This window comes from Dermacentor andersoni, chromosome 6, assembly GCF_023375885.2.
Source record: "Dermacentor andersoni chromosome 6, qqDerAnde1_hic_scaffold, whole genome shotgun sequence".
Classification (NCBI taxonomy): Eukaryota; Metazoa; Arthropoda; class Arachnida; order Ixodida; family Ixodidae; genus Dermacentor; species Dermacentor andersoni.
Genome location: NC_092819.1, coordinates 182666809 through 182692441, shown reverse-complemented (window position 1 = coordinate 182692441; position 25633 = coordinate 182666809). Strand labels below are relative to the sequence as shown.

At 46.0% G+C, this 25633-nt stretch overlaps 1 protein-coding gene across 5 annotated transcripts in view; it reads right to left on the bottom strand.

The window, feature by feature from the left end:
- DCTN4-p62 (dynactin subunit 4) overlaps positions 1 to 25633 on the bottom strand; it is a 522593-nt gene that overhangs the window by 108043 nt on the left and 388917 nt on the right. For all 5 annotated transcript variants that reach the window (XM_055067008.1, XM_055067005.2, XM_055067006.2 and 2 more), the window contains one exon: positions 21246 to 21300. In XM_055067008.1, the coding sequence (XP_054922983.1) occupies positions 21246 to 21300 (55 nt within the window). The remainder of the gene's footprint in view (positions 1 to 21245; positions 21301 to 25633) is intronic.

Below are 25633 nucleotides of genomic sequence, written 5' to 3'. Positions count from 1 at the left end.
AGGCGGTCCACCCGACCAAAGCGACAGCCCAGTCGTCTTCACTACGACCAGGATTTCCACCAAGTGTCCCGTATTGTGCTCGCAGACTTTTAAATATTGCACTGAGGGAGATGTATTGTATCAGACGCGCATGCGCTTTATGCAGGTGCCTTGGCCAGCATGCTATCTGTAACACGTGGCTGTTATCATGCAGCCGCCGGTACACTATATATGTTGGGAATCAATCCCGAATAAACGTTCTTCTTCTGGTTGCTTTCACGCTACGTGTTCATTGTTGGACGCCGGAACACACGCGATGCAGACTAGCTTTGATAAGCAATTGGCGAGGCTACACACAGCCGGGTACCCGAGCTCGGTCGTTGGGGCAGTGTCAAAAACACTGCTCCAGAAGGCGAAGGGAAAAAGGCATACCCCTAGGCCCGGCCAAAAACGAGGCAAACCCGCAGTGGTGCCATACGTCAACAAGCTTTCCCACAACTTGAAGAAAGTCGCCACAAGGTTTGGTGTGCCAGTTGTTTTCTCGGCAACACGCAAGTTGGATGGACTGTATCTGCGCATAAGCCGCGTTGACAAAAAGTCAGGATGCCAGAAAAAGCACCCTAGGCAGTACGTGAAATGTGCGACGGGCGTTATATACGATATACCGCTAAAATGTGGGAAATCCTACGTTGGACAAACGGGGAGATGTGTTAATGACCAGGCCCGGGAGCATGGACGTTCTCTAATCAACTAAGGTAACGCGCATTTACCTGCGCACTGCACGGTTTGCCTGGAAGGAACATGCCAGCCACTACTGCGTGAGATAAAGATACTTGGCAGGGGTGGTGATACGTTAGCAAGAGAACTTTTGGACGCATATCACATAAAAGAAAGAGGCACGAGTTGTATTAGTGACACGTCTGTTTTTCTGTTTGAAAACGAGTTGCAAATGTTGAAAACGTCACTGTAATCGCTCTAGGCAACACTGATGTACGCACGCGTATATGTTCATTCTCCCTGCCCTGCTGTAAGAATAAAATCAGTTGAAGTTCAGCTCTCATTTTGTCGTTTCGTACTCTTCCTTCCCAAGTCTTTATTTTGCTTTTTTGGGGCAACAATGTATTCATTAGTATTTGCGATGACGAAGAGGCGAGCAGTGAGAAGACTACGACGACGACTGGAGGCTAGCGCGGGCTGTTGCCTCTTGGCCAAGTGCAGCGTATTCCCTTGTAAATATACTTGTATATAGCTTTTGGACTGCGTCTTCCTACGTAACATATCTGGTGGAGGTGGATGTTCCCTGTACCTCGTCATGGAGCTTAGCAGTGGACGGTACGTCGAGCCTTCCTTCATGGCTCCCGGCGATGACAACTCGACTCGGCTGTCTCCGACAACTGCTGCCACTTTGACCCCCTACAGCACTCTCCCCGCTCCCCATGATCCTGGCGTATTCTCGGGCAAAGATGGGGAAGACGTCGAGGACTGGATCAGCCTGTACGAACACGTCAGCCGCAGTAACTGGTGGGATCCTACTATCATGCTTGGCAACGTAGTCTTTTACCTCGGTGGCACATCTCGAGTTTGGTTTTGGACGCACGAAGGTGAGCTCACCAGTTGGGATTCGCTTAAGCAAAAGCCCCGAGAGTTGTTCGGCAGCCCATATGGTCACCAACTTGCCGGACGTTGTACTGACGCTGCTGAGTGGTTTGCGAGGCCGTCAGTCGAGTATGGGCAAGCTGGCATGCATGGTCGGCGAGGGCGATGGCGTCGCGCGCATACTCCCTTGCTGAGATCGCAGTAGGTGGAAGTGCTGTGTCAAGGGGCAAAGTCGGTTCGCGACTGTACAGTAGATAAAATGGAGAAAATCCAGCAGTGTGAATTATATGCAAATATAACGTAAGGAAGGGCAATGTTCCAATCATGGTGGTCCTTGGAAACGTACTAGGATAGCATATCGGTAAGAGTATGGTTTAACCGCTCTGTCAGGCCATTGGATTGAGGATGGTATGAGGTAGTCAGCTTGTGTTGAATGGAGCAGGAACGCACAATGTCGGCGATAACTTTAGAAACGAAGTTACGACCACAGTCAGTAAGCATCTGTCGTGGGGCGCCATGAAGCAAGATAATGTCACGCAAGAGAGTGGCATAATCAGCTGCGACGGCTACCCATTTGTTCCCGGAGGATGATGTGGGAATGGGACCGAGGAGGTCTAATCCAACATGAAAGAACGGTTCCACAGGGACGGTGATCGGCTGGAGATGACCGGCAGGTAGCACCTCAAGTGTTCTCCAACGCTGGCAGGGATCACAGGCAGCAACATGGTGTCGGACGGAGCGAGCGAGACCAGGCCAATAGAAGCAGCAGCGGACGCGGTCGTACATGCGGGTTACCCCAAGATGTCCTGCAGTGGGGGCACCATGCATCTCAAAGAGCACAGTCTGTCGTAGAGGTTTCGGCACGACAAGAAGAAGATCAGATCCATCAGGGAGGAAGTTTCTTCAGTACAGAATGCCGCCCTGGAATACATATCGGCGAACGGATGCGTCGGTAGGTGTAGAGCGCAGACGCTCGATGAGTGCGTGCAGCGATAGGTCTCGGTATTGTTCATCGGCGAGGTTAGTGAATGCAGACACAGATGATGATTATGAAGCAACATTTACTGGGCCCAATATAAATCGGTGGTGCAAGCAGGCACCAGACGGGGTGGTTCCCCAGTTACGGGACCGATATGTTCCCAGCAGCTCCTGGCCGCTGTCCATCAGTGCGAGCTGCATCGGTAGGGCGGGGCTGGATAATAAGGTCTCCCATCGCTCAAGGGGTAGGGGATTGGGAGTGTTGGTGGGAAGGGGAGGAGGGGGGGGTCTTGAGTTCTGTGCCCTTAGCCAAGACGTGCGGCAGGGGCAGGGTGCCCTTTTCTCTTCTGCAAAAAGGACAGAGCATGTTGTATTCCGCAGGGTACATGCGGTTCATCAGTACGGGATGCGCAAGCGATCCCGCCTGCGCTCGACGCAGGATCGTCTGTTGTTGCCTGGTGAGTTTGGGGTGCGGTTCTGGCAGTCTGCACCTTTCCTCTCGGTACCTTCGGATAATGTCCCAAAAACTGGTAACCGGGTGCGGTAGCTTTTACGGCTCGTGCTCGGCCCAGATTGACATTTCTCGGGCATGGTAGTCGGCGATGGTGTTGCCTGCTACCTGCGAGTGAGCCGGGACCCACACAAGCTCTATGGCTCTTCCCGGAGGCTTGTGCTTGGCTAGAATGGCTCGGGCCGCGGATGAGATGACCCCCCTGTGGAAGCTTCTGTAGGCTGTCTTTGAGTCGGTGACTACGGTGTCCACGCTCGGCTGTGCTAAGAAAATGCCGTTGGCGGTACTACTGTCGGCGTCGTCAGGCTCGTCTACCGTGTAGCGAGACAGGCAGTCAGCGTAGTTGTGTAGTCGGCCAGATTTGTAGGTGACAGGATACGAATAGTCTTGGAGGCGTAATGCCCAGCGACCAAGTCTTTCTGTAGGATCTTTCAGTGAGCATAACCAGCAAAGCGCGTGATCGTTTGTGACAACGAAAAATGGTCGGCCATATAAGTATGGGCGCAACTTTGCAACGGCCAAAACTAGTGCCAGACACTCACGCTCAGTGATGGAATAGTTGCGCTCCAAGGGTGAGAGGAGCCTGCTGGGGTAAGCAATAACACGGGCATTGCCGTGCTGGCGTTGTGCCAGTATTCTGCCAATTCCGTGACCGTTGGCATCAGTACGGACTTCGATAGGCGCAGAAGGATCAAAATGGGCCAGAACGGGAGGCGTTGTGAGAAAGTCGATAGATGCGAGAATGCAAAGGCCTGTTTTCGCCCCACTGGAAAGGGGTGGCATCTTTTTTCAAAAGCTCGGTTAGTAATCATGCTATGGTCGTGAAATTTTTCACGAAACGGCGGAAGTACGAGCAAAGGCCGATGAAGCTGCGCACATCCTTGACACACTTCGGAACAGGGAAGTGCGTAAACGCATGGATCTTACTTGGGTCCGGTTGCACTCTGTTTGCACTCCGTTCGCGTCAACGAGATGCCCAAGGACGGTAATCTGGCGACGGCCGAATTGGCACTTTGATGAGTTGAGTTGCAAACAGGCTCAACGAAAAACGTCCAGGACTGCTGAGAGGCGCTCGAGGTGTGTAGCAAATGTCGGGGAGAAGACTATAATGTTGTCCAAGTAGCACAGGCACGTGGACCATTCGAAACTGTGAAGGGAGTGAATCATGCGTTCAAAAGTGGCAGGAGCATTACATAGACCGAACGGCATCACTTTGAATTGATAAAGACCGTCGGGTGTTAAAAAAGCAGGCTTCTCGCGGTCGAGATCGTCCACGGCAATCTGCCAGTAGCCGGAGCAAAGGTCAATAGAGGAGGAATAGCGAGCGCCTTGAAGGCAGTCAAGGGCGTCATCAAGCCGAGGAAGGGGATACACATCCTTTTTGGTAACCCTGTTAAGAGGCCGATAATCCACGCGAGAACACCATGATCCATCCTTTTTTTTTACCAGTACAACAGGTGACGCCCATGGACTACATGACGGTTCAATAATTTTCTTGGCAAGCATTTTGCGAACTTCTGCGTGAATAACTTGATGCTCAGCCGGTTACACTCGATACGGATGGCGATACGATACCGGCGATACGATCGCCGGTATTAATGCGATGTTTAACAGCTGTAGTTTGGGCGAAAGGACGATCAGTAAAGTAAAAAATATCGTGGTAGGAAATCAGAATGCGGTGGAGCTCACGAGCGTGCTCGGACGGCATGTCGGGCGCAATGATTTTCTTTAATTGGAAAGATTGGTTGCGCTTAGTAGACGGTCACAAGAAAGAAGACGGGACAGGCGCAATCTTTTCAACATGACCGCTGATGCTTGGCATGATGAAGGGAGAACACTAAAGGAAGAGCCCGATGTAGAAGAAATGAAGTTTAGCAGAATGTGTTGTTGGGCAAGTTGGTTCATTGTATTTGGAATGATTGGTTGCGCTTTGTAGACGATCACAAGTAAGAAGACGGGACAGGCCTGTCCCGTCTTCTTACTTGTGACCGTCTACAAAGCGCAACCAATCTTTCCAAATACAATGAACCAACTTGCCCAACAACGCATTCTGCTAAACCTCATTTTCTTTAAGTCGGCGATGGTACAAGTTGCCGACTGCGACTGTAGAGGAGGATCGGCTAAACTGTCGTCTACTGCAAGAGAAGCTACTGAGTGATCCTCGAATGAGCAAAGCTGGGCTAGATACATCCCGCGTGGCAGCACTTGTGTAGTAAAACCAAAACTTACCACTGGCAGGCAGACTCAATTCGACGTAATATATAACACTGTATGAGGTACTGTGTTCCCTTGTGTAAGGAGGACATCTTGCATAGGAGCCGCAATGTAGTGACCGTCGGGCACTGGTGAGGATTACACTAAATCAACGTAAGTCAGTGCCGAAGGTGGCAAGCAAACGAAGTCGACGGAACTGAGGCGACTGGGCTGTGGTTCAGCGGGATCCAGAACAGGGAGGTCAAGGCATAGAGTACTGATGGAATAATCGATGAGAGCAGAATGTGCAGAGAGGAAGTCTAAGCCGAGGATGATGTCGTGGGGACAGTTGACGATGACTGTGAATAGCACAATAGTGGAGTGATCAGCCAAGGAGACGCGGGTGGCACACATACCAATTACGGGGGCTGTATCGCCTTCAGCGACATGGACAAGAGGCGTCGTGGCGGGCGTGATTATTTTCTTCAGCCGGTTAAGAAGGTCAACGCTCATTACCGACAAATGTGCCCCAGTGCCTATAAGAGCAGACTCAGAAACACCGTCGACTTGCACGTCAAGAAGGTTCAGATGAGTGGGGAACGTCAGTAGAGGATTTGGTGGCGTAGGGAGCAATGCAGCGTCACCACGAGGCGCTGCTTCATGTAGTTTTCTGACTGGGGGCGGCGTCTGAAGGGAGTCGGCGAATAGGAGCGACGGGGCTGGGGAGACCGAGATTGTCATCGTCGGGGCGAAGGCGAACGAGAATAGGGGTGGTTCGGCACAGGAGAATCAGTGGTGGCATTAGCAGAGGGTGTGACATAGGGATGAGAAGGGCCACCTGGGGGGTGAGAGTAGGCAGTATAAGTAGATCGGGTCGGGGAACTCCAGCGACTGCGACAGTGCTGAGAAATGTGCCCGATTCGACGGCAGCGAAAACAATGGGCTTGTCGTCAGCAGTGCGCCATTCAGACGGGTTGCAGAAACGTGGTGGGTAATAAGATGTGGGACGGGGCGAAATCAAAGGAACCGGGTAGGCATCAGGGCGATGGGCCGAGCAGATGGTGTGAAGAGCCATTTTTGTGAACTCCTGGTGGACAACATTCTGGATCAGGGAAACCGTGACTGAAGCTGCGTTGGAGGAGCTGGAGTCGAAGGCAGCCGGATAGGCGGCCTCGATCTCATGGCGGATGATCCTGGTAACATCGCCAGTGTTATTGGGACGAGGAGCGTCGGCACAGGAAGAGGTCGCTGGGGTATTGGGCAGACGGGCAAACTGCTGGTCGATACGTCAGCTTTTAGCGAGTTCCAGGTGGCGGCACTCTTTTATAACTGCATCCACCGTCGCAACGTTGTTGAAAACGAGCAACTTGAAGGTGTCATCGGCAATGCGTTTGAGGATGTGGGAGATTGTGAAGCCTTAAGCCTTACATGTGAAGGCAGCTTACTAGAACCCTGTTGACGAGGGTTTAAGTCCTGTAAATTCCTGTCTGTGGCAGTCTTTAAATAATAAAGGAAACGCCATTGTCCATAGATTTACAGACTCAACTGCATTACTGCTACAGCTTTTTGAATGTTCAAGTGAAGCACAGGGCACTCTCAATGAAATGAGGCACAGTGAAACTCAGAAGTAAAGCAAGAAAAGTTGCCTGATCGCGCACACGAAGCAAGTGACACTAGCTGTTCAGCCAGCCCGGCGATAGTGCGACAGAAGAGAGTTGCAACTTGCACTACTCAGCCAATTTTGTCACTCATTACCACGTCACAGAACGGTGTGTTGAAAACTCTAGCACATCAAACCTTGTGTGAATCCTCAGGTCCCATGTCCGTCGCATGTGCGGCGAGCGTTGCATCGGGCACACACAAGCCAAGTACATTGGTGAGAACCTTCCTTTTGCAGGTGGCACATGCAAATCGCAAGTGTTATCAGTGCCACTGGGTGTGTCACATGAGATCCTTCCAACATCGCCCGAATCTCTTTGGTCGCCCGCAAGCGTCGGTGTGAAAATCTGTGCGGCGGCTTCGTTTTCCCTGCACGTGGTTAATCAACCACGTTTTTGCCGTGGCAGTCACTGCGGCCACCCCTATCCCCAGCTGGTAAGTCGGAAGCCCTTCTTTACCTGGCGCATTATTCTCTAGGGAACCCTCTATAATGTCAACTATATAGCCAGCTGGCCTGCTTGAAGTGTTAGTTGCAATCGTAATAAATGCTTTCCTAGTGTACACGTGGTTGTTGTCTATTGTTTCTTTGAGCTTGTACCGGACCGCTGTTGATGGGCAGGCATGCGCCAACCATGGGGCTCAATGTGCCGAGGCTTAGCGCTGTTGGTAAACACCCCTTATCCCGAAACCTACAGGGCGTTTAAACGGCCAATCACTGCATGTACAGTGACAACCGAGTCAACCAGGCAGACCCTGCCAGATTCAAAAGTGCCTCTGAGGTCGTGCAGAATATCCGAGTTCATTTCTATTTATGTACAGTCGATCTCGGCTATATCAAACTCGCATATATCCAATTATTGTCCATACCGAATAGTAATATTCCCCTGGAAATCCCATAGTAAAAGTAAAGGCACAAATTCCCCCGGAGTTGTCTAAGTATGCGTAAACATTGTGCCACTTGCTCATCTCCATGCAGCCCGGTGTCAATTTCAATATTATCAAACTTGATCCGACCAGTATAAACATTTATCAACCCTTATTGGTCATTATCAGCCTTATTAGACGTATTCTGAACTTTTCCAACTCGTATCGGTTATTATCAACCTTATCGGACTCGACAACCCTTACCAACCCTTATTAGTCGTTATCAAGCTTATTGCAGTCAATCCGATCTTTATCAACTCTTTTCTGGCTTTATCGACCTTATCAGACATGATCCAACCCTTATTATCTCTTATTGGTCCTTATCAACCTTACCGAACTTGATCCTACCCTTATCAACTCTTATCGGTCCTTATTGACTATCAGAATTGCATTGACCATTATAAGCCCTTTTCGATCTTTAGCACTTTATCCATCTGTGTCAAACCATTATCAACCGTGATGAGACCCATAAAACCTCTCATCACTCCTTATCATCCTTATCAACACATTGGTTATCTGTCTGTGTTGCATGATGCAAAGCACATGAGCCCTCTGAGATCGGTGGCATTTCGGTCAGTGAAGGAACGCCCCAATGGAAGGCGCATCCCGCAATCACCGAAACACATTGAGGATGTGGCATGCTTAGCATTAAATTTTCTCAAAATTGTAGTTTTCCTGATGCCTACAATGCTCCAAGTCTGCTCTACATGTGGTCCTAGAGTTAGCTTCTATTCCAATGTCACCAAATCTTTCAAGAAAGCCTTCATAGAAACTGTTCTCCTTTGACATTTGTTTTGTGCTGCCAGTACAACACATTCATACGGTTAAGATATATTCAATTTCTGCAAGCGTGTGTTTTTAGCCCAGTGGGTAAGGCAATCGGTTTCTGACTATCTGTGACCATAGGCTTCCGAGTATGGGGTCGTACGTTCGAAATTCACCACCTCCAATGTTGTTTCTTTCAAATTGTTTTCTTATACCTTAATTTTATTATAGCAATTCTATTACATGACAGACTGACAGACAGATGGGATCCCTCGTCGGGTAGGCGTATAAATGCTTATGCATTTCATTCTTTCCATACCGTGCCTATTGCGTATAGTTAGCCCGCTAATGATTGTTTGAAATGCCGCTTTCGAGACCTTCCGCGCCACTCACAGACATGCTATGCTATCAGACGTGAAGGAGAACTATATTGTTGTTTTCTAAGCAGTTCACTTTTTTCCCACCAAGCAGTGATCTTTGAACATGCTTTGAAGTTTCGCGATCGTCAAAGTAGAAAGCAAAAATGGCCGCTCGCTATCGATGGTGTGAAACGCCACTTTCTAGACCTACCGCACCGCTCACGGATATGCTACACTATCAAACATGAAGGAGGAGAACTATATTTTTGTTTTCTAAGCAGTTCGATTTTTTTAACGCCAGGGGGTAAATTTTCAATGCGCTCTGAAGTTTTGTGTTCATCAAAGTAGAAAGCAAAAATGGCAGCCTCCAGGAGCTGCCACTGAGCATGTGCTGGTGGGCTAGTTGGTTAAGCATGATTACAAAGACGGCGCCGAATAAAACAACACACGAAGAAAGGAGACACGAGACAAGCACGTAGGCACACTAACAACTGAGTGTTTTATTTCTTGACATAGTAATTTATAGCTGCTGTCAAGGATCAAAACAACAAGAATAAACAGGGCTCTGCATCGTACAAGAAAGCCAAGATACAGAATAACTTCTAAGTGTTGCTCTCAAGATACGCCGGTTCCTTTGTCGAAAGAGAAACTTAGGCTTCACTGATACAATCAACACCACGCTTCTTGATCTCAAGCGCTTCCAATATCTCCCTTGTCAGTTGAACATCAGCTCTGTTCAAAACACAGGTTCTATCAAAATCTGGGATGCACTTGTGAGCCTTACAATGCGCACTTATATGACCGGAGAGCTGGTTTTCCATCTTATATCGATGCTCATGCAATCTCGTGTCTCCTTCCTTCGTGTGTTGTTTTATTCGGCGCTGTCTTTGTAACCAGGAGCCAAGCGCACGCTTTGAAAAATCGCGCATATCGTGATAGCGCTACGGCTGATCTTATAGATGGATCAAGCAGCAGCAAGTCTCAGGATGCTGCCTTTTCATCACACTGAATCCGAGGGCAACGACAATGCAAACCAGCCCGGAACATCGGCAGCCGCAGCCCGGCACGCTCAACTGTAGTGCTTGCAGTTAAATTTTTGTAGTGGAATGCCTGTTCAACGCAAAATTTTGATTTTTTCGGAGATAGTACCTATTAGACGGCAATACATTTTGTATATCCAATAATTTTTGTCACATTTTTCTTTGTAGATACAAGCTTGTCTTTACAAACTTGGTTTAATCTTATCCCACAATCTTGATTCTGGCAATTTATATTTTTATGACACATCTCGGTAATAAAACTTTTATGCACGAAAAGTGCATTCATTCTGCTTTTTGTTTACATATTACATAATATATTGAGTGCAGTAGTTCCTCCAGAAAAAAAAATCTGGCGTAACCTACAGAAAACACCTATTTTCTCCATGATAGGGAAATAGTTAAATGTATAGAGATGTACTCTGTGTATATCGAGTGCCGTGCTGCACCCCTGCAAGTGCACTTTTCCTAACAGAGATACGATCACTTGTTGCGTAGTTGGCAATATTTCATGCCGACGAATCTGAAAAGGCACTGTTTTCAAAAATGCTATCAAACATGGGATTGAATCTAAAGGGCAGTACAAGCCACGGAGGAAAAGTGAGCCAGATGGTCCCAGTTTTGCTTACTGCATCACGTGGACGGCTCGTGATAACTACAGCTGTTCATTATCAAGAAAAGCAGATCGCCAGTCTATTTGAAGAACATGAAAGGCCTCTTGGTCCAGTATGCATCCCAGAAGTGTGCATGACACTTGATATTTTTACGCAAGCTGAAATTCAAATGCCAGTGTGTAAAAAACAAGGGCTGAATGTAGAAGAGGAACACATAGAGCTATGTATGTATTTCAGTGAATGGTGCTGGTCATGGAATGCCAACCTGGATATGTCTGCGCTAACAAGTTTGCCTTCTTGTAGGCAAGCACTTCCCGCGAACGGGGTTTTGGGGTTCCCTGAGTGGTAATAAAACCACCATACACCACATTCAAACTTTGTGGAAAGAGCAGACTGCAGCAGCAGCGTGCAAGACTCGTGTCAGTGCAATATGCAGGCCTGCTTTGAACATGTTTCATTTGTGCTCACACACAAGTGGGAATGGACTCGGATGTTCTGCAACCTGAAAGCCACTTTCAAAACTAACAGCATGTGTGTCGTGTCAGAGGAGAAGGGCCTAGATTCAAGAGACTGCAAGGCATTCAAGCTCCGAGTGGCACACAAAAAGGGCTGTTGAAAAGCGACTGGTTCCAACAAGTTTCAAAACCAGACACAGGCTGGCTCGTTGCCGGTTGTTGGTTATCGTTGGTTATTATAATGGACACGTGGTCAGGCATGTTCAATCATGACTCACAGTATAAGTGCGCTGATGGCTGCGTGGCACATGCGTGGATGCATCGTGTGTGCTGCATCTATTTATCTTGAATAAAACTGTACAACAGGCACTTGGCACGGTGGTTTAACTTTCTGGTGACACAAACTTTTAAGCTCAGCATTGTGATCGGGATACCTGACCATTCCACTGCGCGAGCAACTTGGGACGTTCATGTAAAAAATAACTAAACTTGTGTGTGTTATACACGGCCTCAGAGAAGCAAGTCGGCATCACAACCTCTGGAAACAGTCCCGAGACGTGCGAAGGTTTCAAATTAGCTTCAGATAGGCATATTTTATATTCCTAATTATCAATACAGTAGAACCTCATTCATACCCTTTATAATACGCAGGAAAACATGTACTAACCGGGAAATCGTACAATACAAAGTAACTAAAAAATTTCACAGACTCAACTGTAGTTGACTACACAATGCGAAGCACTGCGCATTGGGGGTAGCGTTGGGTGGGCTAGCCCAAGACGCATTTTGTTGTTTTCCAATTGTGTAGTGCTTTATGACAAAGATGGGAAACCGAAATGAAATCTAGCTGGTGAGCAATGCCAGATGCTGCCAGAGCTTAATGTGATGCTCACATGATGCTGAGTGCAGCAGGGAATGGCGGCAAATTTGAGCTTTTGCCTACTAAAAGCATGCAGTATGTTTGTAACGGCACTATGCCCAACGTGCCATACAACAGATGGGTGAAGATGCTTATCACAATAGGGTTGGTGGCAATAGCTGTGCATGTGGCGTGCAGCAATACAGGAGGAGATTTGCTGCTACATGTACTGGAATAAGACACTGAGTGCGCACCAGTGTTTTCCTGGGAGAAGGTCAGGCGAGTATTGTGGGGAAGCTGATGTGGCTTCTCGATTGCATGCACCTTGCGCGTCATCTTGTTTACATGGCATCTAGTGGCTGGAAAACACATACGATCACAGTTTGCCAGTGTATCTGCCAGTGTGCTGGAATATGCGTGTCTTTGGGGAACATAATAACTGGTAACAAATAAGCGTAATTCAACTGGGCAACTTCTTGCATTCTCGATCCCGAGCATTGGTGTCAAGAAATCGTACATAACAAGATAACATTAATGAGGTTCTGTTGTATGAAGAACTATTTCACAATACCCTTCGAGTTCGAAAACAGCCACAATTGGCTGTATTACAGACAACTGTGCAAAGCATAAATGGAACGTATTGCACCACACAGGCTCTGTGGGGTTCTGAATTTACCAGCGACGAGTCTTGTACATTGTTGCTGTGATGGACTTTTTGGGAGGACTACGGAAGTCAGGATGCAGCATGTGATGGCTTTGTTAAGTCCAAACTGTCATTTAAACATACACGGGGAGTGGTGCGGGGTCGGATTTGTTTTACCCGTTCACAAAATCCTAAAATGTCATCCATGGTATCCAATTGGGGAAACCCTCTACAACAAGACGACCTCTGCGGTGCAGACATCGCCAACAGATCGAGTTGTTGTGAAACACATACTGGGCCCGAAGGCCCTGTGCTTCTTGAAGCAGAATCTGCTCTTGCCGACAGCAAACGGTCAGTTTGCATGCGCCATCTCTATTAGCAACGAGCAAAACTGAGACACACACCCCGCTCATTTTTACCCCATTGCATGTACTACCCTTCAGATTCAATGCCTTGCTTGACATCGTCTGCCAAAACAGTTCCATTTTAATGTCATGGAATAGTTCCAACAGTGTGGGCCCTGTTGGAAGAAGTGCGCTAGCAGGAGCACTGCGTTTGATAATTCAAATGTGCTGCTGAATGGGAGTTCAATACACACAACAACGCCATGCACTGTTGTGTGGGATTTCCAAGGGGATGTCGCAGATTAACTCCAAGGCAGGGCAGGCATATGCATTACTCAGCCGGACAATGACAGGCTAGAGGAGGAAATATGCACCCACATATTCCCCAACTGGAGCACACACTCATGCAGGAAGAGTACCCATAGAATGCACAGGGCACACACTAGGATTTTATCGAATGTGGGCTTACAAGGGCCATGATGCCGGGATCTTGTGGCTATGCTACTGCACTTCAGCAGCTGCTCTCAGATGCAATTTCAGAGGTTCCATTCACAAGCAGCTGCACGTAATACAGTCAAACCCGACTACATCAAACCCGTTTACATTGGATTATTCTATATATTGAACAATTTCTGGACACGGTATAGTTACAATGAGTATATATAGCAAAAATTACGCTTACGTCGAACAAAAATAGCAGCGCCTCCCCATATACCGAACGTCAAGCTGCGGAAAAGTGCCCCCAGAAGTTGGCTTTCCCTCGCGGCAGCGGGGAAACCCGGCGGCGCAGCTCCATCTAACCACTCTCCCTACCGTGACCGTGCTGCCTCGGGCAAGACGCCGACACCCCCCTGCAAAAAATGATCCTGGGCCGCCCACAGCGCTTGCTCAGACAGCCAATCAGAGGCTCTTGTGCCCTCGTCGTGCAAGATGGCACAAGTACGAGTTGTCTCGCTGCTTATCTGGTTCATTGTGTTTGCGCCTTGTGGGCCTTCTCCCGCAATGTTGCTGTGATGAAGCTGCAGAATTCGCCCTTCTTCGTGAAGCTCGAAATCATAAATCGGGTTGAATGCGGTGAGAAGTCAGATGTCCCCAGTAGCGTGCAAGATTCCGAGGAGCACTCTCAGCATGATCTTGAAGAATAAGGGGGAGATTAGGGCTAAAGCAGCCATACTCACGACCCGGTGCCCGCGTACGCACAGCCGTGTTCAAGTGGTTCATCCAAAATTGCTTCACATGTGCCGGCTTCCGTGTGCTCGGTGATGACTAAATTCTGATGAATGCAATGAAACCATTGCCGGTGTTATTGAAGTTTGGAGTGAGCTGTCAGAATTTCCGGAAGCTGTTGACGAATCAACAGTCGACAAGTTTGTGAGTGCGGATGATGGTGTCGCGACCACGGGAGAACCCGAAAATGAAGCCTAAATTGCCCACACCATACCGAGCACAAGTGAACGTGGGCACAATAAAGAAAGCAACGACGGTCCTTTGCCCACATCCTCCGAGGTGATTGGTGCACTTGCACTAGCCCGGTGCTTCTGCGCAAATGTGGAAGGTTGCAGCCTCAGCGGCTCCGACTCCTTAGACAATGTGGAGAAATGCGTGCGTCGCAGGCAGCGAAATTGCCCAAGCAGAAGAAAATACATGACTATTTCATGGGAAACTAAGCTAGCATTGTCACTAAAGTAATTTTATAAATGGTATGTGCTTTTATGACTACCAAATCTTTAGTAGGCTTATATCGAATTATGCTCTATACCGAACTGATTGGAGTTTTTTTTGCAAGTTCGATATAGTCGAGTTCGACTGCACAACCATTTGACGATTCGCATCCACAACAGTTTCCATTTATGTATTGTCTCGATATTCCTCCATGGTGGCAGTGATATTTCATCAAATTGAAATTGTGTATAAACACACTTCATATTCAGAATCGAAATACATGGTTTTCTATGGACAAGAAGTTACAAAAAGTTAACTACTTCGTTATATTGAGAATTTCGTTACATTTAAATTTGTTACATTGAGGTTTATCTGTACACAATTCAATATATCCAGGACTGACTGTTTAGGTTCAGGAATTCACGATTCGAAATTGTGAACTGTTTTCTTTTCTTTAATATAACAACATAACACTATAAGGGATTGACTTCTGAGTGACAGAGAGCGATAAACTGTTCTGGATGATTCTGCTGCAGTCACAAAGGCACCTGTTCCTGGACAGATAAATTCTTCTTAATACACTCTACAAGAACGGATTGTTTTGAGGCAACATATATACAAATACGTTGTCTTGATTTAGGCAAAGCAATGTATTATTTAGCTAGCTTTGGCATGCTTTCGTGAACACATTATAGGTGCACCTGGTGATATGATTTTCCCTTGTTTTATTACTGCCATGGTGCCTCGGATAATGAAGAGCAGTTTTCTCTCAGTCCAAGCTTCTTGGCCGATCAGACGCTCAAACAGTTGTATATAAATATGACGAGTAACGCATACAAGCCTGAGGGTCCTGTTGCAGTCGTGTACTTTGGGACCCTCATATATTACACGCTGTAATTAGGCTATGATGTAATTATAATACCGTATTTATTCGAATCTAGGCTGATAGTTCTTTCAAATAATCATATACGAAACTCTAGGGTCGGCTTAGATTCGAGGATTTTTACAAATGCACCAGTTTGTAATTGAAAATGATAAATATGATGCATAGCTAGTGCCATCTAGAAAAGTCAGTGTCGCAGCTGCTACTAGCCGCTTGAGTAGCCAAATGAAGTACATGAGCTCGTCGTCATTTCGACCTGTGTCGTACCGGCGTGCGGCGTGGCATTATCACAACCACTAAAGTGCCGCTTTCGAACGAAAAGTTCTGCTAGCCACAGAGGCATCTTCCAGCGTTCAAGCCGGGCAGAACTTCAGCATCGATGAGAAAAATGTCCGTCATCGGAGGGAGCTTAGAACGACAGAAAGCTGAGCTATTTGGTAAGGATTCATTATGCAAAAAAGAAGTGAGGCGTGCAGACAGGACACAAGAGTAGAGAAGTGGACAACACGAACGCCGACTATCAACTGAAGGGAGCACTGAGGTGAAAAAAAGAAAGAAGACACAAAACTCATCTGCGCATACTCAGGAATGGTAACACCACATGTGAGTCGGGTACACATGCCGGTCTACGTGAGAGATAACTGTTAAGGCACTTAATCTCTTCCTTATGTAAAGTAATCGAAGGCTGACTCACGCACTCACTTCCACCATTGATATGCCATGCCTCTACCATAAGACTCGTGTATCTTCATTCTTATGCCTGTACAATATCGCGGATTCATCTAACTCTGGCGTGCAGTTACAATCTCGGCAATGTAGGGAAAGATTAGAAGGCGATCCACCGGTTAACGACCTTTTATGTTCCATTAGCCTCTGATTGATACACCGTCCCGTTCGCCCTACGTAGAACTGGCCACAGCTAAGGGGAATTTTATAAACCACACCCACACGACAGTCAGTAAAACTGTTGTTCTCATTATGCTTCACAGGACAAATATCTGTTCGTTTTTTTGCCTTTCCCGCTCCCTTTTCCTCTGTACTGCAGCGCATATCTTACCTAGCTTATCGGGAGCAATGAAAGCAACATTAACATCATATCTACTTGCAACTTCTTTAAGCCTGTGCGACACTGAATGAATGTACGGAACGGCCACTACTCTTTTTTTTGCTATTACTGCTTTCTGTAATCACGTCCGTCAGTCTTGAAACCGACTTCTTTAGGCGCTCAGCCACAGTGGCCACTGCTACACTAGGATAACCTGCTTCTAATAGGCGCCGGACCTGCGCATTAGAACTGGCGCTCATCTTGTGCATGCAGGATCTGGTGAGGGAAGACTTAAGGCACGACATGGCAATTCCGTTTTTTACTACTTTGGAATGCTTGAATTGAAAGTTTAGCAACGGCCTCGAAGATCTTGGGGAGTACTGCCAACAAACATGATTTTGTTCGAAGATCAAGGAAATGTCAAGAAACTGAATTACGCGTCGCTGAGGAAATTCTTTGGTAAACTTTAATCCTCCCCCATAAAGCTTAAATTGCTCACTTACTGAGGTAGCAGCGGAATCAAATTCTTCCCTATTGCAGAAAATCAGGTAATCATCAATGTAACGAAATATCTTGATAATGCTATCACGTAAGGCTTTCTCTAAGCAGTTGTCAACCTTACTCAGGTAAATATTGCTAAGAATAGGTGAAACCATTGAGCCGATACAAATGCCTGATTTCTGCAGAAGAACGCCATCTCTTCACCCAATCAGCGTCGACTTCAAGTACATTGAAAGAATTTCTAGAAAAGCTCCCGTGGAAACATCGCATCTGCCAATAAAAGCTGACTTTTGCACTTGTTCTTTAATGCACTCATTTACGGAATTTAGCAACCCGTCATGCGGCAAGGAATAATACAGGTCTTCGATATCCATACTAAAAGCTGTACAATCACCAGTATTTTCCTCTCTCATATACTGAACTAGTGCCTGAGAATTACGTAAGCAAAAGGGGTCTGAAAAAACTAGTGAAGCTAAGCAGTTCTCTAGGTAACTAGCGACACAGACCTGCCACGTCCCTTTCTCTGACACTATAGCACGAAAAGGAATTTCTTGTTTATGGGTTTTGGCCGAGAAAAACATCTCTAAGGTGAGGGATTTAGCTTTCTTGACATTAGAGACAACCCTATCAAGATTATGTCTTGACAAGAGGTCAACCGCACGTTGCTTAACTACCGAAGGCTTGAGTTTTACTAGCTGTAAATTCTTTTCTATGGCTGAAATCGCTTTTTCTGAAAACATGTCATCGGGCATAATTACGAAATAACCTTCCTTGTCAGGTATTACTGGTGTAAGTTTATGCTCCACAAGGTAATCAACTAACGGTCGGACAGGGTCAGACGTCTTTAAATGAGAATTTGATTGTTTAATGCTAGCAATGCAATCCGAAATACAGCGTCAGCGTTCTTCTTCCGCGACGAACCTGGTTATGCAGCGCGGTATGCTTAAAACGTCAAGGGGTATTATGTTGGGCTTAAAACATTGCTTAGGCCCTAAAGCAAGGGTTCTTCTATGGTTATCACTTACGATGGCGTCTCCAAGAACCAGTACGTTATTTGACGGTGAATTATTAGAAAGGTGTTTCCTCTTACTTTGTTGAAGCTCCGGAAGTTTTATCTTCCATAGGAAGACCGCGTGTTGCACGGCTAACTTATTCCAATTGGCGTAGGGGCAGTTCCAATGGCGACCGTCTCCCAGGGCCGCGCAACGAACCCTTAGGCACTCCTGGTAGAACCTAACTTGGCGCCATGATTCAGCGGAAAGAATAGCTCCAATCCTCCTGGCATCCCCAGTTGATTGGTTGAAGGAAGCCACACATCATTTGAACTTCCAATGGGACGACACGATTACGACTAAACCACGACATGGTTCTAGTGCGGAACATACATATCACAATTAAGGAAGCTAACGAAGCAGGATTGTGCAGATAAGTAGGGGAACATGGAAAAGGACTCAGAGTACTATACTAGATATGAAGCTTAGAACGACAGAAAGCTGAGCTATTTGGTAAGGATTCATTATGCGAAAAAGAAGTGAGGCGTGCAGACAGGACACATGAGTAGAGAAGTGGAAAACACGAACGCCGACTATCAACTGAAGGGAGCACTGAGGTGAAAAAAAGAAAGAAGACACAAAACTCGTCTGCGCATACTCAGGAATGGTAACACCACGTGTCAGTCGGGTACATCTGCCGGTCTACGTGAGAGATAACTGTTAAGGCACTTAATCTCTTCCTTATGTAAAGTAATCGAAGGCTGACTCACGCACTCACTTCCACCATTGATATGCCATGCCTCTACCATAAGACTCGTGTATCTTCATTCTTATGCCTGTACAATATCGCGGATTCATCTAACTCTGGCGTGCAGTTACAATCTCGGCAATGTAGCGAAAGATTAGAAGGTGATCCACCGTTTAACGACCTTTTACGTTCCATTAGCCTCCGTTTCGAGCTATAGTGTCAGAGAAAGGGACGTGGCAGGTCTGTGTCGCTAGTTACCTACAGAACTGCTTAGCTTCACTAGTTTTTTCAGACCCGTTTTGCTTACGTAATTCTCAGGCACTAGTTCAGTATATGAGAGAGGAAAATCCTGGTGATTGTACAGCTTTTAGTATGGATATCGAAGACCTGTATTATTCTTTGCTGCATGACGGGTTGCTAAATTCCGTAAAAAAACAAGTGCAAGAGTCGGCTTTTATTGACAGATGCGGTGTTTCCAGGGGAGCTTTTCTAGAAATTATTTCAATGTACTTGAAGTCGACGCTGTTTGGGTGGAGAGATGGCGTTTTTTTGAAGAAATCAGGCATTTGTATTGGCTCAAAGGTTTCACCTATTCTTAGCAATATTTACCTGAGTAAGGTTGACAACTGCTTAGAGAAAACCTTGCGTGATAGCATTATCAAGATATTTCGTTACATTGATGATTACCTGATTTTCTGCAATAGGGAAGAATTTGATTCCGCTGCTACCTCAGTAAATGAGCAATTTAAACTTTATGGGGGAGGATTAAAGTTTACCAAAGAATTTCCTCAGCAACGCGTAATTTAGTTTCTTGACATTTCCTTGATCTTCGAACAAAATCATGTTTGTTGGCAGTACTCCCCAAGATCTTCGAAGCCGTTGCTAAACTTTCAATTCAAGAATTCCAAAGTAGTAAAAAACGGAATTGCCATGTCGTGCCTTAAGTCTTCCCTCACCAGATCCTGCATGCACAAGATGAGCGCCAGTTCTAATGCGCAGGTCCGGCGCCTATTAGAAGCAGGTTATCCTAGTGTAGCAGTGGCCACTGTGGCTGAGCGCCTAAAGAAGTCGGTTTCAAGGCTGACGGACGTGATTACAGAAAGCAGTAATAGCAAAAAAAGAGTAGTGGCCGTTTCGTACATTCATTCAGTGTCGCACAGGCTTAAAGAAGTTGCAAGTAGATATGATGTTAATGTTGCTTTCATTGCTCCCAATAAGCTAGGTAAGATATGCACTGCAGTACAGAGGAAAAGGGAGCGGGAAAGGCAAAAAAACGAACAGATATTTGTCCTGTGAAGCATAATGAGAACAACAGTTTTACTGACTGTCGTGTGGGTGTGGTTTATAAAATTCCCCTTAGCTGTGGCCAGTTCTACGTAGGGCGAACGGGACGATGTATCAATCAGAGGCTAATGGAACATAAAAGGTCGTTAACCGGTGGATCACCTTCTAATCTTTCGCTACATTGCCGAGATTGTAACTGCACGCCAGAGTTAGATGAATCCGCGATATTGTACAGGCATAAGAATGAAGATACACGAGTCTTATGGTAGAGGCATGGCATATCAATGGTGGAAGTGAGTGCGTGAGTCAGCCTTCGATTACTTTACATAAGGAAGAGATTAAGTGCATTAACAGTTATCTCTCACGTAGACCGGCACGTGTACCCGACTCACATGTGGTGTTACCATTCCTGAGTATGCGCAGATGAGTTTTGTGTCTTCTTTCTTTTTTTCACCTCAGTGCTCCCTTCAGTTGATAGTCGGCGTTCGTGTTGTCCACTTCTCTACTCTTGTGTCCTGTCTGCACGCCTCACTTCTTTTTTGCATAATGTCGGAGGGAGCAATGGGAGACGCTTTTTGCGTGTGCTGCAACGAGGAGATGACAGCGATAAGGAAGCGCGTGATAGCAAAGATAAGGGCACGATAACAGAGATGTTCACTGAGATCGCGCTGCGTTTTGACGTGCATGAGCCTTGTCGCACCGTCTACGCATGCGTGGACGCGCGGACATGAGCTTGTGCACGAGCGCAAACGTACGAGACTAATAGCAATGATGACGTAGAGTGAGTTCGGCATGTTCATATTAAATAAGTGCTGTTTTCATTTTGTGAACGTTGTCCTCACTTTCTTGTTCGACCTGCATTTGAGGTAAGTTTTTTTACTTTTTCTGCCTTCGGACATACAGGGGTCGACCTAGAATTGGGGCCGGCCTAGAATCGAGTAGATACGGTAATAATAAACTGGTTGAAATTGATTAAACACCACACTTGATAGTTCCCTTTGTTAAAGAACAAGAAAATATTCAATATTCGATTTGATATTGAAGACAGTTGCTTTCCTTCAAATATTCACATTTCATTAAAAAAATGTTCACTATTCAAACACCCCGAAGTATTCTTATTGCGAAAGGCAAACATAATGCGAAGCAGTAAATGAGAGGTGCCTGGCCCTAGCATGAAAGAACTGGAATCCTGCATGTATGTGAGAAAGTCTCACCTCTCCAATGTTGAATGCGGTCACCGACTTGATTTTGACTTCCGGGATGTGGTGGCTGCATGACAAGCGAGCACAGGTTTCACAGTTTGCTCATAAATCTGTCTGCAGCATGCCACAGTTTCAGCTCGTGAAAAGCAATAACTTTCTCAAACCGCTGATAAGACAATGAAATTCTACAATATAGCAGGATGCCTATTTAAGGACTCGATCTTTTTTTAAAATATTGCCAAATATCAGTTAAAAGAAACTTAAGCACATGTTTACAACTGTCTCAATTCTGCACCAAATGCCAATAACACAGTTCTTCAAACTGTGTGTGTTATAATACCAAAACTGGACACGAGATGAGTGCGAACTTACTGCAGAAATCTGCTAAAAAAATGTGCCACCCAGAACAATGTTTCGCAGTAATGTTAGACATTGCAATATCACAATGATACTGCGCAATAATGGAATATCACAAAAGCTTGCCTGAAGCTTGAGTACCATACAGTGAAACCTCGTTAATTCGAAGCCATCGGGACTGCAAAAAATCTTCCGAGTTAAGCGGGTTTTCGAATTAACTGAACACACAAGAAATGCAACCCAGGCAAAAAATCTTGCTGCAGGAATGCACTACTTTTATTCGGCGATCTTTGGATTAGTTAAAGTAACCAGAGATGCTGGTTTGCAGCGTTCTGTAGTATGAGGCTCTAAAGGTCATATTTTCTAGTTGGCTAACTACGTGCAGCATTTGAGAATTTCCACCGTGGCACTCAACAAAACTGCGGATAACGTTCAGCGATCAGATAACTTTTCCGAGAGTGGGTGCTTGGGAGGGCTTGTTAGCGTTGTCGCTGTCATCGCATATGGTTGCATCAGTGGTAGCTTCCCTCTCGAAGTCTGAGTAGCACATTTGTTGATCATTTTCAAAGTTCAGATACTCGGCGAAGCCGAATGCACCAGATTCGCTATCCTCTGCGCAGAGTGCATTGATGCGGTCGCAATACTCGGCTCCTCCTTTATCAAGTGCACATGAATAGTCCGCATCAGCATCGACGGTGCTTTCCTTCGAGAAGCTAGCCTGTTCAAAACACCGCATGATCAAAGTGGATTCCACTTGCCTCCATGCATACACGATAAGACACGTGGGCCAAAGGAGGTCGATGGAGTACTCTTTGCCATTTTCGTATCAAAGGAGCATTCGCTTGAGCAGATGGTGGCTGTAAATCTTCCTTGTGTGGTGAATGATGCCTTGGTACATTGGCTACAAGATCGACGTGCTGTTCGGAGGAAGAAATACCATCCTGATAGCTTTCAGGTGTGGGATGTCACTGTGCGCTGGGCAATTATCAACAACAAAGAGTACATTCCTGCCTGTGGCCGTGAATATGCGGTCAAGCAGCCGAACGTAATCTTCAAATACTGCGCCTGTGACCCAGGCTTTCTTGTTGTGCCGGTAGATAAGCTCATCCCTTGGTGGCTGCCGTGCATTTTTAAAGCAGCGAGGTTTCCCACTCTTTCCAACTACGAGTAGTGGCAGCATATATTTATGTTTACTGCACATGTTCGCGCCGAACAGAGCTGTAATTCTTTCCTTGCTCTGATTTCGACCCTTGACCATGGTGTCCTTTGCTGTGAGCATTTTTGTGGGCAGCATCTTGTAAAAAAGGGCTGCCTCGTCAAGGTAGAACACATCGTCTGCAGCATACTCGCTAAGCAACGGAGCCAACATGTGTTTCTTCCAGCCGTCGAAGATGCTCTCATTTGCGCTGCCGCTCTCGCCACAGACGGCTACGAAGGTCAAATTATTGCGCTCTTTAAAACGGCTGAACCGTCCATTGCTACACTTGACTTTTCGTGCCCAAGTTGTAGAGCCAAGTCGTTGGCCTTCTTCCACAGTATTGTTCCATTAACAGGAATGTGGACTGCGTTTGCTTTCTGCAGCCAGCGAAGCTGATTCCACATCTTGGTACATGGGAGCCCGTACTCGCGACTGCTTCGAAGAATATGTCTTGCTGTAGGCCTCCAGTACCTTCGTCTTGTTCTTTAATATTGTGGACAACGTCGAGAGGGGCACGCTGTGCCTTTCAGCCAACTCCGTCTTGGAACATGTGTTCTTACCCCCTTCTTGGATCAAGCATAACTTCTGCTGCAGCGTTAAACTCTTATACTTTGTCATCTTTGCTCACTGGAACTTCTGCACAGTTCAGAAAAAAAAAAAAGAACACCACGCTAGCTGCAACACCCCCAACCACCGCACACAAAGAAATGGCACAGAGTGGCGTTGCGTGCACACACGTCGCCGCAGGTGCGAAGAGACAATGGGCGAACGGCAGCCAGTGGCAGCGGCACGGAACACGCACGGACGCTGCGAGGGGCATGCGGAGTGGGGGATGAGAGCGTGAGTAAGAAACCGGTATGCCCGTTGCATTGCAGTGAAGCACGTCTTTTCCTCTGCAGGCACGCGTTTCGGCGGTGCGTGGGGCATACCAGGACTGATTTGCCAGTTGTTTCGTCGGGTTCGCAGTGAAATAAGGATGCATAGCACCCCAAATCTTGGAATTAACCGGGTTGGCCTAGGCCGCCGGTTCAAATTATCCGGTCAAATTTACATTGGAAAATACGAGACCGCAGAAAACCTTCGAATTAACGAGGTTATACTGTATTTTAGCGAGTAAGGTCTGAAAGAAACATCTTTTTAATCAGGCAAACTAAAACCAACACATCTTTATTAAATATGTGAGCCGCTTCAATGATTTAGTAGAGTTATGTCCTGGAAAGAAAAATCACAACCACACTTTCTTTCTGACAACACTATGTCAAGGGGTTAAATAGAAAAATAACTTCAGTTGTCTTGGCATACCCACACAGGCACATCTAAAGTCTTGATACTATGATGATGCTTGGCTGGATAGACGAGCCGACTAATGGACATAGCTGCCCAGTGTGAAACTTTTGGTAATAGCCAAGTTGCAAATCTTAATGGCCCTTCATAACAAAGCATATTCAAGATTTCAAGTGCCATCCATTGACCACAGTGCCACCTGCCATCTCAATTACGGCACAGCAAAGCAAAACTGTTCGTTTCACACAGCCTAGTTACCTATATGGTGTCTACCCACGGCTGTTCGCTACCATCAGCAAAGAAAAAGGATATGGTTGCAACACTCAAAACAACTTGGCATTTCTTTTTTCTGTAAGTGACGCAACAAAATGAATGAATAAACTCAAATCCATAGTGCAGACAGAGTGCTGCTGTTAGCACGCAACAATAGCATTTAAAACACCTCATTCCCTCGTGTCTTTGTTTACTGCGACTAGGCATTGCTCTTTTATAGTAATGCAATTTGAAATCTTTAGGCATTCCAAGCATTTAGCAGCTAGAAAGAATATGTTATGCAAACGCCTCGCAGCTACATTCTGCTGTTTTTTTCCAGATGAGTAAACATGAAGAAAACTTGCTAAGAAAGTGCCATGTTCATGATGGTAGTTTGATTCAAACTTGAAAAAAAAAATGCGCTTAAAAGGTTAGTATAGTCCGAGGTAGTCTGGAACAATGTATACATCTCACGGAAAAAGACAAACACTTTTTTTTCCATCACACTGTTGCACCAAAGTATGTCGAATCAATTATGCACCAACACGGCCAACATGGTACTCCGATAAACATCTTTTTTTTTGTCTTTTTCTATGAAATGACATGTTTATTTCCATATTATTATACACAAGTAACAAACACTTGTCAGACCTGTAGCCGAAGGCTAGTTGTAGGTTCAACAAATAAATATAAAGGAAATCCTAGCACAGCAATGAATAAAGAAAGAGCAATACAGTAAAAGCTTGTTAATTCGAATCCGGCAGGGATGCTATGAAAAAAATTCGAATTACACAAAATACGAACTAATGAAAGTCGGAGAAAAAATAACTCGGTTAACCCTTTGACAGTCAATGACGTAAATATACGGCGCTGCGAACAAGTCCGAAAATGGTAGATGCCGCATATTTACAGCCCCGTCTGTACGTTTAAAAAGCGCGCCAATTTCCTAACTTTTTCTTTTCTGTCATGCGCTGCCACTATGTGGGAATACAGGGATTTTTTTTTTCGTGCGCCTCCCTTGTTGCATGGTTTGTTTTAGCCTCCATATCTAAACACTCGCATATGCAGGCGTATCAGGTTATCTGGTTATTAAACATATCTAAACACTTGCGTTACAGGCAACGCGAGTGTTTAGATATGTTGACTACTTAATTGTTATGAAGAAATATACTTGTATGCTTTCATGACGCGGTCAAAAAAATTTTAAACTTGTTCATCAACTCATCGTGAGGACTTAAGTTCACGTATGAATTGCCAATTAACAACCGTATTAGGTTTCTAGATATTAACCTCTGTTTTTCTTTGGACA